Below are 18,291 nucleotides of genomic sequence, written 5' to 3'. Positions count from 1 at the left end.
GGGACAATGACTCACTAAAGTGCTGGCTGTGCACACATGAAGACTCAGAAAAGGGAGGCATGGTATGTACTTGTGGCCCCAGTGCTTACAGAGGCAAAGGCAGATCTCTAGAGCCTAACAGCCAGCCATTCTAACCAATCGATGAGCTCCAGGGTCAGTAAGAGCTCCTATCTCAAAAAATAATGTGAGGAGCAATAGAGGAAGGTTCAGTGGTGACTTCCGGCCTCCACACACCAACACTCATATACCCGAGCACATGTGTGCATATAGCTTCTATGCATACACCAGAAAAAAATGAATGAGAGGTCATTGTGGTTGGGGCATAGATTAGCTGCCAGGGTACTTGTCAAACAGATTCTAGCCTGAGCTAGACTAAACTGGAGTGCTGATAAAGGCCTATAATCTTAGCACTCAAAAGGTGGAGGAAGGCAGATTCACAAGTTCCAGGTCATACTCAACAGAAATTGAAAGCTAGCCCAGCATACATGAGGTCCTATCTCAAAACAGGAACAAGAACACATTGTGTTAAGTATTAGAGGAGAGAGGGCGTTTTCTAACAGTTCCTATGTTTTGCCATGGTCTATAATCCCCACTTGCTTAGTCTTCCATCTTCACCGTACTTCTTAGGCATGTGGGTGCTTTGCCTACATTTATGCTTGTACACCATTTGTCCAACTAGAAGCAAATCCTGTGAGCCATAGCTCCAGCCCCTCACTGCAACTTCCTGACAGCTTCCCTGTAACTTATTCTGCTTCTCTACCACACTGGCATTTTATACATGCTGGCCTTTCATACCTCAGGTCAGTGTGTCCCATGGAGTGCTCTGTCCTCTCTTCTTGGTGCTAGATGATCATGCTGCAGACACAAGGCTGGCTCTCTCCCATCATCCCAGACAAGGTTAAAGGTCACATCTTCAGAGCAGCTTCCCTTGAATATTTTAATGTTAAGTTGCCTGGTTTTTTTTAAAGATTAATTTGTTTATGTATTTTATGTATATAGATACTCTGTCTTCATGTACATCTGCACATTGGAATACATCATCAGACGGTTGCGAGATGCCGAATGGATGCTGGATATAAACTCAGAACCTTTGGAAGGGCAGTAAGTACTTAACCACTGAGCCGTCTTTCCATCCCCATTAAGTTGCCTCTTAACATCCAGATGTAATTAATGTCCTTTTAACTTATTTATTATCACTACAGCACTCACCATTATTATTATTTGGTCACTGAATAGCTCAGTAAACTCCGGGACAGCAGACTTGGCTTGGCTCATCATTGCTTGAAGGCCTAGGGCAGTGACTGGCATGTAGGAGTTATTACAAAGATTTGTAAGGCAGGCATGATGTCAAGTACCTGTAATTCTAGCACCTGAAAAGTAGATTCAGGAGGATCAGAAGTTCAAGGCCAGCCTTAAAGGAGACATACTAGCTGGAAGGAGTCCCTTGAGAAGGTTGCTAGACAGGCAGTAGCAACGAAAAATGGGAGAGGTGAGAATAAGGAACCTAGAGTTTGGAGGTGAAAGTTTCTTGCTTGACTAGCAGGGAGGGACTCTTGGCTCTTGTTTTTTTGTTGTTGTTTGTTTGTTTTTGTTTTCTCACACTGTAGCCCAGACTGGCCTCAAACTCTCAGCAATCTTCCTGCCTCAGCCTCCAAGTGCTGAGATTATAATCCTGTGTCACCATGCCCAGCTTGAAACAAACACATCTTTACTGATTTTTAAGAGTTAAGATTGTAAATCTAGCCGGGCAGTGGTAGCACACGCCTTTAATCCCAGCACTCGGGAGGCAGAGCCAGGCAGATTTCTGAGACCAGCCTGGTCTACAGAGTGAGTTCCAGGACAGCCAGAGAAACCCTGTCTCAAAAAAAGCACCTCCCCCCACCCCCGCCAAAAAAAAAGATTGTAAATCTAATGGAATTGAGAGTCAAAGATGGTATCTGGATCTCCGATTTGAGTGGATAACACGACACTAATACTGAGTGGGAGGGGAAGCCAACCATGGTGAGCTCAGCATTGGCTGGGCCAGTGAGTTTCCTGAAAGAAATCCACGAGGAAGCACCGAGTGCACAGTACGTGCATGGGCTCACATCAGAGACCCATTCCTCACAATACAGGATTGTTAGAGCATGCCCTATGGCCAAAGCCATAGAAGTAAACTAGGTCACTGCTTTGTGCTGTGAGAGACACCATGACCAGGGCAACTCTTACAAAAGAAAGCATTTCATTGGCAGCTTGCTTACAGTTTCAGAGGGCTAGTTCACAACCTTCATGACAGGCATGAGGGGAGGGGAAGGACCTGGGCCTGGCATGGGCTTTTGAAGCCTGACGCTTGCAACACCCGACTGACTACTGCAATAAGGCCAGAGCCCCTAATCCTTCCAAACAACTGGGGACTAAGCATGCAAATACATGAGCCTCTGGGGGCCATTCTCATTCAGACCATCAGTCATCTAGAAAGAACATTCAGAGAAAAGGTGGAGGTGGAGGCTGATGTGGTAGAAGAAAAACCAGGGTCTAACATCAACTGAGACTGAGGAAGTGGGGAGAAGAATTATCATGGGGCAAAAGTTGACTGTGTGACTTAGGAATATGGAAGATACTGGAGACCTGAATACCTTCTGAAGAAGTGGAACCCAAAATTCTAGTGTGCTGAGGCAAGTCACTAAAGGGTAGTGGGTACTATGAATTATGTATTTTTTGTTGTTGTTGTTGTTTTTTAGATTTATTTATTTATTAAATGTAAGTACACTGTAGCTGTCTTCAGACACTCCAGAAGAGGGCGTCATATCTTGTTATGGATGGTTATGAGCCATCATGTGGTTGCTGGGATTTGAACTCTGTACCTTCAGAAGAGCAGTCGGGTGCTCTTACTCACTGAGCCATCTCACCAGCCCTGAATTATGTATTCTAGTTAGCCTCTATATAAGACACAAAATCCTTTTTATTTCTAAGCTGCAAGCCTAGATGGTACAGACTTGGAGCTTTCTAACTTACATCCCAGCCACATGTCCCTTGTCCCTTGCTGTTTGATTTCTAACTTACATCCCAGCCACATGTCCCTTGTCCCTTGCTGTTTGATTCTTGCCCGGGTCATCCTCAGGGTGCACTTCTCCTGTCACCTGCTCACGATCCATCATCTAGCCTTGTGGCAACCTTCTTCTCTCCCTCTCCCCCTCCTCCATGGTCTCTCCTGAGACCCCTCACTCCATCCTCAAGTCCTGCCTTTCTCTCTACTGCTCAATCAGACTCTAACCTTTTATTAACCAATTAACTTAATTGTGGGGAGCAAGGTTTACATAACAAAGGCTGGTGTAGTGGGAATTAGTTCATCTTAGGGCAGCATCAGATGAACCCCCAACAGTAGTGTTTTAAGAACCACAGCAGAAGGAACCCAGGCCATGTTTTCTGTAGTGCTGAGGACTGAACCCAGGACCTCACTCTGCCACTTGTCTGACTGTTGCTTTGTTAATGCTCTTTGTTCTGAGGAGGTGTTTGGAGGCAGGGTCTCTCACTATATAGCCATATCTGTTTTGGAATTCATTTTGTAAACTAAGCTGGCCTTGAACTCACGGAGATCCACCTGCCTCTGACTCCTAAATTTGGAGATTAAAGCTGTGCACTATCATGACTGGGTAAGATTTATTATTTTTTAAGTTTACGTGTATGTGTGCACCACATGTATTTGAGTACCTGTGGCAGCCAGAAAGAAAAGGTATCCCTCACTGAAGCTAGACTTGGAGACAGTGGTGAGCTGCCTAGCGTGAGAGCTGGAAACTGAACTCCAAACCTCTGAAAGAGCAGCAAGGGTTTTAAACTGCTGAGCCACCTCTGTAACCTGCTATGTTGCTTTCTCTAGTCAGGATGGTCTTGAACTCACTCTGCAGTCCACCCTGGCCACCAACTTGCACCTTTCCAGCCTTTGATTCCTGAGAGTATAGGCCCAGATGAGGGAAATAAGTTTTAAACATAAGAAAATCAACATGTGAATGCTTATAGAAAGAGATGAATAAAGAAGAATGATCGGGAATAGGGAGCTGGCTCAGTGATTAAAGCACTTGGTGCACAATCATGTGGACTAGAGTTACACTTTATAATCCCAGGGCTTGGAAGACAGAGATAGGACCCCAGGAGCAAGCTGCCGAGCTAGATCAGCCATAACAGTGGGCTCTGGGGTCAAGTGAGAGATACATGCTGCTTCAAAGAATAAGGCAGACTGCAATTAAAGATTTCTGACATCAACCTTCACACATGTAAGCATATACACACAGACATAGACATAGACACACAGATATAGCTATGGCTGTCCTGGAACTCACTATGCAGACCAGGCTGGCCTCAAACTCACAGAGATCCACCTGCCTCTACCTTCAAGAGCTGTGATTAAAGCTATGTTCCACCATATCCAGCCTAAATTAACTCTCATCAGCAAGCATTAGTGTGCTCTTATACTTACGAACTGATGACCTTACAACTGCATAAGCCCCATGTCTCATGCAGTCTGCTATTAATCTCCAGGTTCTTGCATTTGTCTCTTCAATTACAGTAAGCTTTGGAGAGGGAGACTGCACTGGAAGTCTCTACAGTCCAGCTCCTTACATGTAACCTTGGGGGTGGTATTGTTTTGTTGCTTGCTTTTCACATTTTTATTATGCTTATTTATTCATCATGTGTATATGGAGGACGATCTGAGAACCAGCTCTCTCCATCTCCCATGCAGGTCCTGGTGACCAAACTTAGGCTGTCAGGCCTGACAAGTGCCTTATGTGCTGAGCCATCTTGTCCTTGTTGTTTGCTTCCTTTTGGAAGGGTCTCACACTGTCTCAGAATGGCCTTGAATCATGGCAATCCTCCTGCCTCAACCTCCCAAGTGCTAGAATTACAGGCCAGAATTCATGAGCTGTCATATATCCATGTAACTTACTAGTTTTCTGACAGTTTTCCTCTGGTTACAATAGCTAGGTAACCAAACACATGTGTACTTGCTATTTTATCTGTGCAGAAGAAAGTTCCTGCAATCTAAAACATGAAATATGACCATTCGTAATAGGAGCTATTCGGTTTTCACAACAAAGACCTACTACCTAAGACAAAATCAAATGCTAGTACTGCACAGCAGTGTAATGCTTCCTTGAAAAGTTGCTAATCGTATGTGAAAATTCTACATATTCTAGATAACATATTCACTTGGCTAATAGTCACAAAAAAGGCTAAATGAGAGAAAGCACTGATTTTAGTTTTGCCACAGTTCCACTCTTCTGGTTCCCTGATGATGTGAGGTGTACACTCCAAAATGTGTGGAGATGATGTTGTTCATCTTAGACAATTCAAAATACATTAGGGTGTTCCTGCTGTATCCTGGTAAGCTGGTTCTAACTGGAAGGGAAACTCAGCAATCTTCCCACCCCCCCCCCCAAACTAATGCACAAAAGTAGATCTTTCACAACTGGCATCTAACTAGCATTGAAAGTAAACACTTTATTATGTAACAAAGTTATGGTTTCAAATTTTTACATCAGTAAAAACAAAAGCCATTCTGAACACAATTAAAATGTTTGCCATTATGGCCTGAACACAATTAAAACGTTTGCACTTTTCAGAAACCTGATTTAAAACAAATGACTAAGCATGCTACACATGATAGGGCCACATTATTGTGCCCGTGGTAGCAGCAGAACAAAGTGTGAGTTACAGGCTGGAACTACTGTCCTTGAGGCAACTGAAGCAGATAAGAGAAGGAGGCCACAGCCACAATGCTTGCACGGTCCAGTTCCAATCAGTCTGACAAGTCACTCTGATCCAGCACAATTATCCTGTGTGCACATATTTTAAGGGGCAAAGAAAGGGAAGTTTTTTGAGTTTACATGTACTTTTACAAATTCTTTTGCAGTGCTTAGGGTCACATCCCAGACCTCACACAAACCCGGCAGGCATTCCGACACTAAGCTCATTTCCTAAGCCCAGACACACACTTTTCCTACTCAACTGAAGTCAGAGGAAAGGAATTTCAGTCTGTATAATCAAGGCGGATAGTATCAACAGTGTATCTTGGAAATGCAAAATGACTACGAAGCACCTGATAGCAGCAACATCTCTCATATTCCCTGTGTATGAAAACTTTACTTGAACAGCTATCACTTGCTTAAGCAAAGTTGGCATTAACTTCACCTTGTTTTTATCAATTATAAATATGTAACTTTAAACTGATCATGAGTTAGTGGTATTTATTTAGATACTGGTAAATATTTTAAGTCTGCTCACGCACTCTATAAAGAACAAACTCTGGCCTACAAACAGGCTATCTCATTACCTGGAGGGTTCGGACCAACCCAGTCGCTTCCAAAAACAGGGTTTTAGTTCATCTTGATGGAACACAGAGGAAGAAAGAGAAAATAAAGCCTGGTTACTCTCAGTGGAGGGTCAGCGGTCAGCACTCACACTGGTGTGCTCTCCAGCTCAGCTCTTTACTTAGTTGTTCCACTCTAGATGGGACTTTTCTAAAATACAGCTAATGGCTTCTTCTCCTAATGTCCAACAGCTCCTGCCATAGCAGTGAGTGCCAGTGACCCTAATTCAAAAGTCCCTGCATTACCTTTCCCAATCCCCCCGAGTTATTGTCTAGTGAATTCACTCTTGGCTAAATGTCCACATCCTCTGGGCCCTATGCCAGTCAGAGTTCTGGAGGAAATAAAATGTACACATCGCTGGTACAGATAAAGACTCTGTAACAAAGTGGCTATACACAAAGGTATAATTAGAGTAAGGGGACAAACAAGGACGGACAGAACTTCTTTTGGTTACAGTGGTGGGAAGCCTACCTAAGTGGAAAGCGGCTAACAATGGGGATGGCATGGCAGGATAGTTACTGGGATCTGGCAGGGAGAACTGGAGCTAGGAAAGGCAGGAGGCTTGTGAAGGACACCATGATTACCAGATGCAGGGTGTTCAAGGAGGTAGGAAAGGAAGTGAATTCAGTTTTCTTGCCCTCTGATCTTCTGCCAGAGCCCCACCAAGTCAATGAGATGCAGCCCACTAGGTTAGCATCCTGAGGCAGAGACCAGGCAGGGAAAGGACGAGAGGGGACCAGGGAAAGATGTCAGGGACAAAGATGACTTGGAAGGGTGAACATCTAACTCCCCATGTAAAGTAAACATAGGAGGGGGTGGTCCTCTGTAAAGATACACTAGAAGCCTGGAACTCTATTAGAATATTTTTAAAGTTAAGGTTAATTTGTAACTTACATTACTTGTAAACTCCATTTAAATTCTGCAATATATAGTTTCCCCAGTACCCATAGAAGCTAAATTTAAAATGCTTAATAAGTTGTATTTTACATTTATGTGTGTGTATGTGCACACAGGCATATGGAGGAGGTCAGAGGACAACTTACTGAGTTGGATCTCTCCTTCCTCTATGTGGGTTCTGGGGATCAAACCTAGGTCCCTCAGACTTGGTGTAAGCCCCATGAAGCTCTCCAAGCCCTTGGTTTTTGTTGTTTTTCCAACAGGTTCTCCCTGGCTGGCTTTGAAATCCATGGGTGATCCTCCTGCTTCTACCTCCTGAGTGCTGGGGCATGCTTCACCGTGGTCAGCTTAAATCTAACGTTCTTTTGAACACATTTAAATGCAAAACAGCTCTACAGACAATGTTCAGATTGAGGTTGGTCAATGGCTTGTTTTAGAAATAGAACTAAAAAGCGAGGAGTGTTGGCCCATGTCTGCAATCACAGCACCTGCTAGGTCAGGGACTGACTGCTTTGAGTTTGAGGCCAACTGGGCTAGTGTGAGACCTGGGGATAGCCACCAGCAAGTCCCAGATGCCAGGAAAACAAGAGGCTCCCAGGACCCAACAGGGATGACATTAGCTGAAATGCCCAACAAAGGGGAGGGAGAACCTGTAGAGACTATATCCAGAGGTTAGGAAAGGCCCTTGTTTGGGGAATGGGGCCACCCACTCATCTCCAATTTTTTAAACCCAGAATTGCTCCTGTCTAAAGGAAATATGGAGACAAAGTGTGGAGCAGAGACTGAAGGAAAGGCCATCCAGAAACTGCCTTACCTGGGGAGCCATCCCATATACAGAAACCAAACCCAGACACTATTGTGGATGTCAATAAGTGCTTGCTGACTGAAATCTGATATAGCTGTCACTTGAAAGGCAAAAGGTATTTGTCAGAGCCTGACAAATACAGATGTGGATGTTTGCAGCCAGCCATTGGACTAAGAATGGGGACCCCAATGGTGGAGGAGTTGGGGAAATGACTGAAGGAGCTGAAGGGGTTTGCAACCCCATAGGAGGAACAACAAAATCAACCAACCAGACACCCCCACCCCAGAGTTCCCAGGGACTAAACCATCAACCAAAGAATACATATGGAGGGACCCATGGCTCCAGCTGCATAAGTAGGAGAGGATGGCCTTGTTGAACATCAATGGGAGGAGAGGCCCTTGGTCCTGAGAAGGCTCATTGCCCCAATATAGGTGAAGTGGGAGTGGGTGGGTGGATAGGGGAGCACCTTCATAGAAGTAGGAGGAGGTATGAGAGAGGGTGTTTGCAGGGGGAAACTGGGAAAGGGAATAACATTTGAAATGTAAATATCCTTAGAATGGGGAACAAAATATCCATGGAAGGAGTTACAGAGACAAAGTTCAGAGCAGAGACTGAAGAAACGACCATCCAGAGACTGCCCCACTTGGGGATCCACCCCATAAACAACCACCAAACCCAGTCACTAGGCAGATGCCAACAAGAGCCTGCCGACAGGAGCCTGATATAGCTGTCTCCTGAGAGGCTCTGTCAGTGCCTGACAAATACAGAAGTGGATGCTCACAGTCATCCATTGGACGGAGCACAAGGTCCCCAATGAAGGAGCCAGAGAAATACCCAGGGAGCTGAAGGGGACTGAAGCCCCCTAAGAGGAACATCAATATGAACTAGCCAGTACCCCCAGAGCTCCTTGGAACTATACCACCAATCAAAGAAAACACATGGTGGAACTTGTCTCTAGCTGCATATGTAGCAGAGGAGGCCCTTGGTCCTGTGAAGGCTCCAGGCCCCAGTATAGGGAACTGCCAGGACCAGGAATGGGAGTGGGTGGGTTGGGGAGCAGGGGGAGGGGGGAAGAGATAAGGGATAGAGGATTTTTGGAGGGGAAACTAGGAAAGGGGATAATATTTGAAATGTAAATAAAGAAAATATCTAATAAAAAAAGAAAAAAAGAAATGTAAATAAACAAAATACCCATTAAAAAAAGAAAGGCAATACCAAAAAAAGAAAAAAGAGGACAAAACCCCTCAAAATTCATGTTACTATTTGTTATGAAGTTACTGCAATTATTACAAATGCTGAGCTGAACTTTATGTAAAAGGGAATTATCCCAGGTTGCAAGATTGTGTATAGCATCTGGGAAACAATTCTTAAAGGCTTTAATAGTCATCAAAGCCCAAGGACTAAAGACTACACGTAATCATTCACTCATACCTTCTTCCAAAGTCCCTAAAAAGCTGTCTGATTTCGTTCTCTCTGGCTTGATGCTTTCTTTTTTTTCTCTCTTCTGTTCAACAACGTCTTGATCTTTGTTTTTTTTCTCCCTTTAATGACAATGATTTGGGGTATTAAAACACATATATAACCGTGGGGGAACAAGACTATCTTCAGAAGCATAGAGTACTTAGTACTAGTGGTGTACTCCTACAGGGCAAGTGTTTAAGGATAAAGTATTTATCTTTATTTACCTTTAGTTTTTGTTTATCTTTTATTTTCATTATTTATTCATTTGCTTAGAGACAGGTTTCCCTATGTAGCCCTAACTGGCCTTAAACTCACAGTGACCTGCATGCCTCTGTCTCCAGAGTGTTGGGATTAAAGGCATGTGTACCATGCCTGACAAGTCTAGTTTAAATGTATGTTAACTTGTTTTCTGAACTGTATGAAGCAGTTACTGCTACATCTACATTGTGTGATGAGAAAACCCAGGCACAGAAAATTACCTACCTAATTAGTTCTAAAGCCTACGCAATCAGACTCTGTTTTCTACAATAATACTATATAGCTAGTCTCAAAGGGAAAATGAAAGCATTGTCCTTGTATTATCAGCATTCTCTTTCAAGTCATTACTCATCACCTTGTCTTCATTTCCTTCAAGGTCCCTGATAGGAGAAGTCTAAGTAAGCACCTCATAGTTTGAGCCACACTCTCCTTAAGAGCAGGAACAGCCACCTCTGGGGTGGGGACGAAGATAAAGTCACCTAGCAAGGGGGCTTTCTCCTCTTTAACCTTCACTGACATAATCAGAAGCTCCAGAGCGGGCAAAGGCCTTTACGGTTATCTTCTACTTCTGTTGCTGTTACTTTGCAACATCTAGTCCACCAGCTCTCTCCTTTGGGGCAGAAGACAGTGAGCAGATGCTGTTCACTTTACAGTATTTCAGGTAATTGAGGGTAGCTATCAAATTCTCCACTCTTCTGCTCTGTTCAGGCCGAGCCTTCCTGGCTCCTCAGCTGCTCTCCTATGACCTGGTTTCCAGACCTGGGACTATTGTGTGTCCTCTCTGTTGACTGCTGACATCCATTTAGAAATGTGACCTGGGAGTCCTCCAATAGCACATGTGTGACCTGTGGTGAACTTCTCTGATCTGAACAGCTCATTTCTGTTTATTCAGCATTAACGCTATATCAACTTTTTCAGAAACTGAGTGCTGGGTATGTGAATTAAAACTTCCTGCCCTCAACATATTTACAGTTAGCAGTTTCCAATTAAAAAAATTATCCAGTTAGACTTGGGGTCCCACATTGTATACTTTTGGATCTAAAACTTACCAACCTTTTAAGTGTCATTTGTACTGCTTTAGTTTTGTCTGAGATACCATAACCCTATGTTCCTTGGCTGGCTTGGAGCTCCTGGGCAAGCTCAGGCTTGGACTTCTGAGGAGCTGAAGCTGCACATCACGCAACAGCCACGCCTGGCTTTGTCTTTAAAGTGGCCAACATTTCCACCTAACGAGGTAATTTTGGATTTTCAGTCTATCGTCCATCACATTAGCATCCACTTCTAACCCACTTGTGTTATGTGAAAATTTGATACAGATGCCTTTTCTGATTTAATTCAAATGACTGATGAAAATGTTGGAAGGTGACAGGGCTAAAATCCAGTCTGAGAGCTCTGATACCAGTCTGCTAATCGGTGTCCTTGGAGAGTAGATGGCTGGAGGAAGAGAGGCAGGTCTGAGTGCAGACAAATGGTGTCAGGGCTGGATGACCTACAGCAGGACAAAGCCATCAACAGAAATACATATCCAAGAAGTTGAAAGCCTAATTACTTTCTGGAGAGAAAAAAAAAAAAGAAAGAAAGAAAAGCTGGGAGCCTATGGAGTCTTCTATGACCTTGTATGTTTTTTTCCCTATGAAACATAAGAAAATGACTCCTTAGTGGGGAAAGACAACCTTGTAGAGCCCTTGGTAGGGTCCAGCAGTGCCGTGTTCTCCTCAGGTGACTGCAGCAATCTTTCCAGGTCCTCATCAAGAGAAGAATGAGCTCTGTCCAGGGGCAAGTAAAGATAATAACAAGAGTCACTTTCCCTCCTAACCCATCACCTCACAAGGAAAAGGTCCTCAAAACTACTGCTTTCCCAAGAACTGAAAACATAAGCTGTGAGATTGTATCTAGACACCCAGAGGTTCCGTGTATCTAACGTCTATGTACACTGAAATAGTCCTTTAACTCTTGACAAAGCCCTGGGACCCATGAGATCAGTCCCTTCAGTGCCAGCTCTGTCTCAATTATAGATCATTAAATCTAGTTTTCTTTTTTTCAAAGATTTATTTATTTATTTTATGTATATGAGTACACATTGGACTGTACAGATGATTGTGAGCCTTTGTGTCATTGTTGGGAACTGAATTTAGGACCTCTGCTCGCTCTGGTCATCCCTGCTCACTCTAATAAATAAGTACACTATAGCTGTCTTCAGAAACACCAGAAGAGGGTGTCAGATCTTATTATACAGGTGGTTGTAAGCCACCATGTGGTTGCTGGGATTTGAACTCAGGACCTTTGAAAGAGCAGTCAGTGCTCTTACCTGCTGAGTCATCTCACCAGCCCCCTAAATCCAGTTTTCTATATGATGTTATAATTTTCACGCTTTCTATGTTTTTCTGAATAAGAACTACTTCTGAGGCTAGATGATAAAAGAGGTTTTGAAAGCCCTAAAATGTACTTTCCATTTGAAAAACTGGTTTCAGCCAGGCGTGGTGGCGCACGCCTTTAATCCCAGCACACTTGGGAGGCAGAGGCAGGCAGATTTCTGAGTTCGAGGCCAGCCTGGTCTACAAAGTGAGTTCCAGGACAGCCAGGGCTACACAGAAAAACCCTGTCTCGAAAAACAAAAACAAACAAACAAACAAACAAAAACTGGTTTCCATTCTATAATAGTGCCTTGGACTCACCACTCACATAGCACTGAGCCACCTGGGACTTGTGGAAACCAGCTTGTGAGTGGCACTGTTAACCCTTTAGAAAAATTAAGATCAATGGCTAAGGAGAGGGGTTCAGTAAACAAAGCACTTGTCAAATAAGCATTGAGGACCACAGTCTGAACCCCCAGAACCTACATAAAAGCCATCCCACCTCTAATCCCAGCATTTAGAAGCCAGCGACAGGTGGATCCCCAGGTCAAGGTGAATAGCCAGCCTAATTGTTAAGCTAGCTCAGTGGGTAAAGGTGTTTGTCCTGAGTCACATCCCTGTGATTCACATGGTGGAAGGAGAGAACCAACTCCTCCAAGTTGTCCTCTGACCTCTGGCCACAAACAAACAATGTCAAAAGGGGAAGAAGAAATAACACTAACATTTTTTGAGACAGAATCTCATCCCAGGCTGGCTTTGAACTTCTGATCTTCCCATTTCCACCTTCTGAGTACTAGGATTCCAGGTATGTGCCAGGCTGAGTTTATACGGTGCTAAGGATGAAACATAAAGCCTCATACATTCTAAGCAACTGGGTACTCTGCCAAGTGAGCCTCCTCTCCAGTCTAAGTAACGGACCTGGTGACAAGGCACAAAGCGCTTGACACTGAACAGTCAAGTGTAACTTGCTGTTTTCTTCTTAAAATAGGGTCTCTATGAAGTCAAGGCTGACTTTCAACTTCGGTCTTCCTGCGTGAAATACAGCATATGCCAGCACATTCAGCACCAACTTGACCTAGGGCAACTCATCTTACCCCCTGAATAATCCACATGGCTGATTTCGGAAAGTGGTGTGAGAGGGATGTAATAGTTATAATACACGCCAGAGATTAAAGATTTCTCAGGGCTGGTGAGATGACTCCACGGGTACAACCTGCCACACAAGCCTGACAACCCTCATCTCCAGAACCCATTCAAAAGTGAGAGAAAACGAACTCCATAAAGCTCTCCTCTGACCTCCACACTCAGATCACAGTATATATGTATGCTCCCAAATACCACACACAAAAACAGAAAATAATGATACATACATTTAATAAAAACTGTTCAAAGTTTTTCAAAATGTTTACCAGGGAGGGGGAAAAGTCTCCTTCCTTTTATTCCTTGGTATTCTGTCTCCTCTAAAAATAAAAAAAAACTTTCTTTTCAGCTTTTAAGACTAACTCCTACTTCTGCGATTCTGTTTAAGGCTTCTCTATTTTTTAAGAAGAATGATTTAGCTTTTAAAGGGGGAAGTACTGGATCCATATTCTAGCCAATGAAATATAAGTAACTGTAGGCTGGGAAACTTTTGAGAAGGGTTGTGCCTCCCAAGTTAAAGTGGGGCAGACTCCAGTGACATTTTCCTTTGCCCAACCCTCTTCTTACATTTGCCTGCCATGTGGACAACAGCCATCCTTCCACCAGGAGACGGGTGTGGGAGAAACAGAAAAAATAAACCTAAAACAAAGGCCAGCATGTCACAGGTGAATAGAGCAGAAGACTAAACAGCAGGAGTCTCTGGAGGTGTGACTACACTAGCACCCATGTGCCACCCATGAACCTCTTGTTAAATGACAACTCATTTAGCCACGGCAGTGGGGCTTGCTATTCTTTGCTGCTGAAACCACCATGTACTTCCCCAGCAGAGGCAGGGCCAATATTCGGAGTAGGATGAGAGGAAGGGGTCATGCCTAAGTCTCATCTGTAGGACGAGGGGAGGGGGACACGTGCCACTACAGGGCTAAGTCTCATCTCTTTTCAAAGCTTATTTTGTTCATTGTGAACTCGTTTGTATTAACTTCAATCATTTCAACTTTTTTATTATTCCTCTTTATTTTTTATATTGCATTGGTGTTTTGCTTGCATATATGGCTGTGTGAGCATGTCAAATCTTCTGGAACTAAGTTACAGACTGTTGTGAACTGTCATGTGAAACGCTGGGAATGGAACCAGGGTGCTCTTGACTTCTGAGCCATCTCTCTAGTCAACTTCAATCTTTTTAAAATTGCATTAAAATATTACCTAAACCAAAAAGAGAGTGTCTTATTCAGTGTTCTATTGCTATAAAGAGATACCCTGACCACAACAACCCTGATAAAAGTAAGCATTTAACTGGGCTTGATTACAGCTTCACAGGGTCAGTCCATTATCATCATGGTGGGAAGCAGGGGCACACAGGCAGACATGGCGCTGGAGAAGAGTAGCTGAGAGCTCTACACCTGGATCCACGAGGGCCACTGGGCCTGGCCTGGGTTTCTGAACCCTCAAAGCTCACCCCAATTGACACACTTTCTCCAACAAGGCCACCCCTCCTAAAAATAGTGCCATTCCCTACTGACTAAGCATTCAAATATATGCATCTATGGAAGCCACATTTTGTTTGTTTGTTTGTTTGTTTGTTTGTTTTTATTTTTGAGACAGGGTTTCTCTGTGCAGTCCTGGCTGTGGACAGTTAATGACTGCTGGGGAGAGACATGCTCTTCAGTGGGCAGCCACTGGTGAAGTGTTCGGGTCCTACTGACGCTCATTAGGTCAGACACCCTCCACAAAAGACAGGAGGAAGAAGGGAACTAGAGAGAGAGGGAAAGATGAGAGAGGACAGTGGGAGGTACACATGATCAAAACACATTGTACACCCGTATGAAAACACCATCATGAGACTTACTCTACATAATTAATACATGCTAATATAAAACAAAACCCTAGAAATGAAGAGAGAATAAAGAAAAAGATTACTCTGTTCCTTCTAATTTGTTAGTGCAATAAAAACTAATATACACAAACACAATTTTAAAATCCTTTCAAAAGTCTAGTTGTTTTTTTGTTTTTGTTTTTGTTTTTTGTTTTTGTTACCTCTCTGTGTCTTCCAGATCCTGAATTTCTCTGCTGGAAAGAAAACTGCTGTCTTTACTACTGTTGGTTTCTTGTTCTTCCAAATGCTTCTTATCTAAAGCAATGGAGAGAGCTAACTTTATTAAAGTGGAAAACGCTTAAGAGCATCCTTTGAGAGGAACTGTGAAAACCAAGGCCATCAGTCCTTCCGTGATGCACCCAGGAGAGCAGAGGGCCAGGTGGCAGTCCACAGGGCACCCACGTTCACAGCAGCTGCTTCTGGGGTCTTGGGAGATCTCTGGTGCCAGGAGAAGCTACAGGAAACCTAGCCAGTGCCAAGTTCAGAGAACTAGACAAAGCAAAGCAAGGAAGGCACACAAAAAAGGAGGCAAACAACTCTAAAAATAAACCACACAATTGTACTTTAGGACACTCTTCCCTTCCTTGCTTCCTAGACGTTCCAAAGGTAGAACTTCACAGAAGGGATTTGTGTGGGGTAAGGCTGATTCCTTTAATGTATGCAAAGCATTTTATAAATATTGTCTCCTTTCATCTGGGCAGCAGACCTATGAAAGGAAGAGGACTAACACTTGCTAATTATTTTAGTGTACCAGGCACTGTGCATAGAGCTATTATGTATCATAATAGAAACTATTGTTCCCATTTCACAAATAAGGATAGATGAAGTTCAGAAATGAAATAGTTTGTAACACGACATTAACTGGTGGAATCGAATTAAAATGGACCCAAGTCACTCTTTCCCACATACACCACTGTGCTGTTAAGAGATGCATTACATAAAAGCCTCATGCATAAAGACCTGGGTTTGAGCTTACCCTTGTCAGTGACATTCAGATCACGTGCTGTGTTCTCATGTGACTCCGTGGATGAGACCTGCTGCTGCTTCAGTTGCTCTGTCACAGTACAAAAGCAGAGGGCGACTTACCCTACCTATTTCCAGACCACACCGTTTTCTAGGACAGTGGCTCTCAGAGGCCAGGCCTCAGACCGGCACTACTGGTCAAACCCAAACCTACTAAACCTGAAACCCTGGCAGTTTAACTCAGCCCTATTACATGGTTCTGCCTCCTGAAAAACTTCAAAGCCACTACTTTAGTACACTCTGAGTTCAAAAGGAATTCTTCAAGTAAGAAAGCCCCAAAAAACATTTGATAAAGGGTTGTTTTGTTTGTTTGTTTGTTTTGGTTTGGTTTTTGGTTTGTTTGAGACAGGGTTTCTCTGTGTAGCCCTGGCTGTCCTGGAACTCACTCTGTAGACCAGGCTGGCCTTGAACTCAGAAATCTGCCTGCCTCTGCCTCCCGAGTGCTGGGATTAAAGGCATGTGCCACCACATCCAGCTGATAAAGATGTGGTAGCACATGCCTATAATCTCAGTACTCAGGAGGCACAAGCAGAAAAACTTCAAGTTTGATGCAAGTTCTAGGCTAGCCAGGATGTAGAGTGAGATCCTGTCTCAAAACAAAATAAAACATTAGGAGATATGTGGTGCATATCTTAGAAGGTAGGAGGTGGAAGCAGAAACTTATAAAGGCCAGCCTTGGATATACACATGGAGTTCAAGGCTAGACTGTATTACATGAAACTTTGTCTCAAACAATAATAACAGCAAACAAACAAACAAACAAACAAACAAAGGGCTAGCAAGATGGTTCGATGGGTTAAGGCAACAACTCCTTCCAACTGTCCTGATCTCCACACGAGCTCTACGGCATGTGCATTTATGTACACACACACAAAGTAAGTGTAAAAATGCAAAAAAGAAAACAAGAAAATAGGCTGAGTGTGATGGTGTACACCTTTACCACTAGCACTTAGAAGGCAAAAAGCAGGCACATTTTTTGTGAGTTTCAGGCCAGCCCGAATTATACATGTAGACCCTGTCTTAAAAACAAAACAAGGACGAGGATGCTGATGCTAATAGGTAACACAGAGGTCTAGGTGGCAGGTATTCAGGCGTGTGCCACCATTGCTGTGCGGACTATATTATTTTTATTCCTGGTTTTCAGATGAGGAGCAATAGCACTGAGACCAGAGCTGAGGAGGGGCCTGGGAGCACAGCTACTAAAATGGGCAAAGTGAAGAAAGAGTTAAGAAGCTTTCATAAATGGAAAATAACTAAGGAGAATTGAGACTGGGTTCAGAAAATCTTAGCTCTAAAGTTTATGCTCCTAACTTTGATTTTAAAAATAAATTTTAAGACTTCAAATTTGTGTGTGTGTGTGTGCGCATGTGTGTGTGTGTATGTATGTTCCACACTTATACTTTGTGTCCACAAAGATCTTAAGAGGGCTCCAGATCCCTTGAACTGTTACAGATGCTTTTAAGCAACTACATACGTGCAAAGAACTAAACCCAGGACCTCTACAAGAGCAGTAAGTACCTGTAACTGCTGAGCCAACTCTCCATCCCCCTAATCCTGACTTTATACTCTCAGTAGCAGAGCAATCCACAGATGTCTCCATACTGGCCTATGTCCTGTTTTCTTACCATGAATATCTATCATCTCTGCTCCCTTATAAAATGCTCACTAGCCAAGATGAGCATATGCTAAACTCAGTGGCTGCTCTGGATTTGCTAGGCTTATTTCTTTCAAAACGCTCTTCAGAGCAAAGCAGAGACAGCTAGGACCAACCCAAGCTCATTTTGAGGAGGGGGAATTACGTCTAGGCAGTGCTGGTCTGCTCCTTTCCTACTTGTAGCCATTTGAATATGCTTGGCCCATGGGAAGTGGCACTATTAAGAGGTGCAGCCCTTGTACTACAGAGCAATTGTGATAAAAACTGCATGGTACTGGTACAGCGACAGACAGGTAGATCAATGGAATAGAATTGAAGACCCAGAAATGAACCCACACACCTATGGTCACTTGATCTTTGACAAGGGAACTAAACCCATCCAGTGGAAAAAGGACAGCATTTTCAACAAATGGTGCTGGTACAACTGGCGGTTAACATGTAGAAGAATGAGAATTGATCCATTCTTATCTCCTTGTACAAAG

General features: G+C 43.5%; 1 protein-coding gene across 1 annotated transcript in view; it reads right to left on the bottom strand.

The window, feature by feature from the left end:
- Positions 1-5,456: 5,456 nt before the first annotated feature.
- Positions 5,457-18,291, bottom strand: part of Tex14 (testis expressed 14, intercellular bridge forming factor) — a 96,655-nt gene continuing 83,820 nt past the window's right edge. Inside the window, exons 28-33 of the mRNA XM_021212705.2 lie at positions 16,109-16,186; positions 15,294-15,387; positions 11,439-11,531; positions 9,478-9,587; positions 6,308-6,359; positions 5,457-5,810 (exon numbers count right to left, since the gene is read on the bottom strand). Coding sequence (XP_021068364.1) covers positions 5,774-5,810; positions 6,308-6,359; positions 9,478-9,587; positions 11,439-11,531; positions 15,294-15,387; positions 16,109-16,186 — 464 coding nt within the window. The 3' untranslated portion in view covers positions 5,457-5,773. The remainder of the gene's footprint in view (positions 5,811-6,307; positions 6,360-9,477; positions 9,588-11,438; positions 11,532-15,293; positions 15,388-16,108; positions 16,187-18,291) is intronic.

Source organism: Mus pahari, chromosome 14 (assembly GCF_900095145.1).
Source record: "Mus pahari chromosome 14, PAHARI_EIJ_v1.1, whole genome shotgun sequence".
Lineage (NCBI taxonomy): Eukaryota > Metazoa > Chordata > Mammalia > Rodentia > Muridae > Mus > Mus pahari.
Note: the sequence above shows the minus strand (reverse complement) of the source record. Positions and strands in the feature narration are given on the sequence as shown.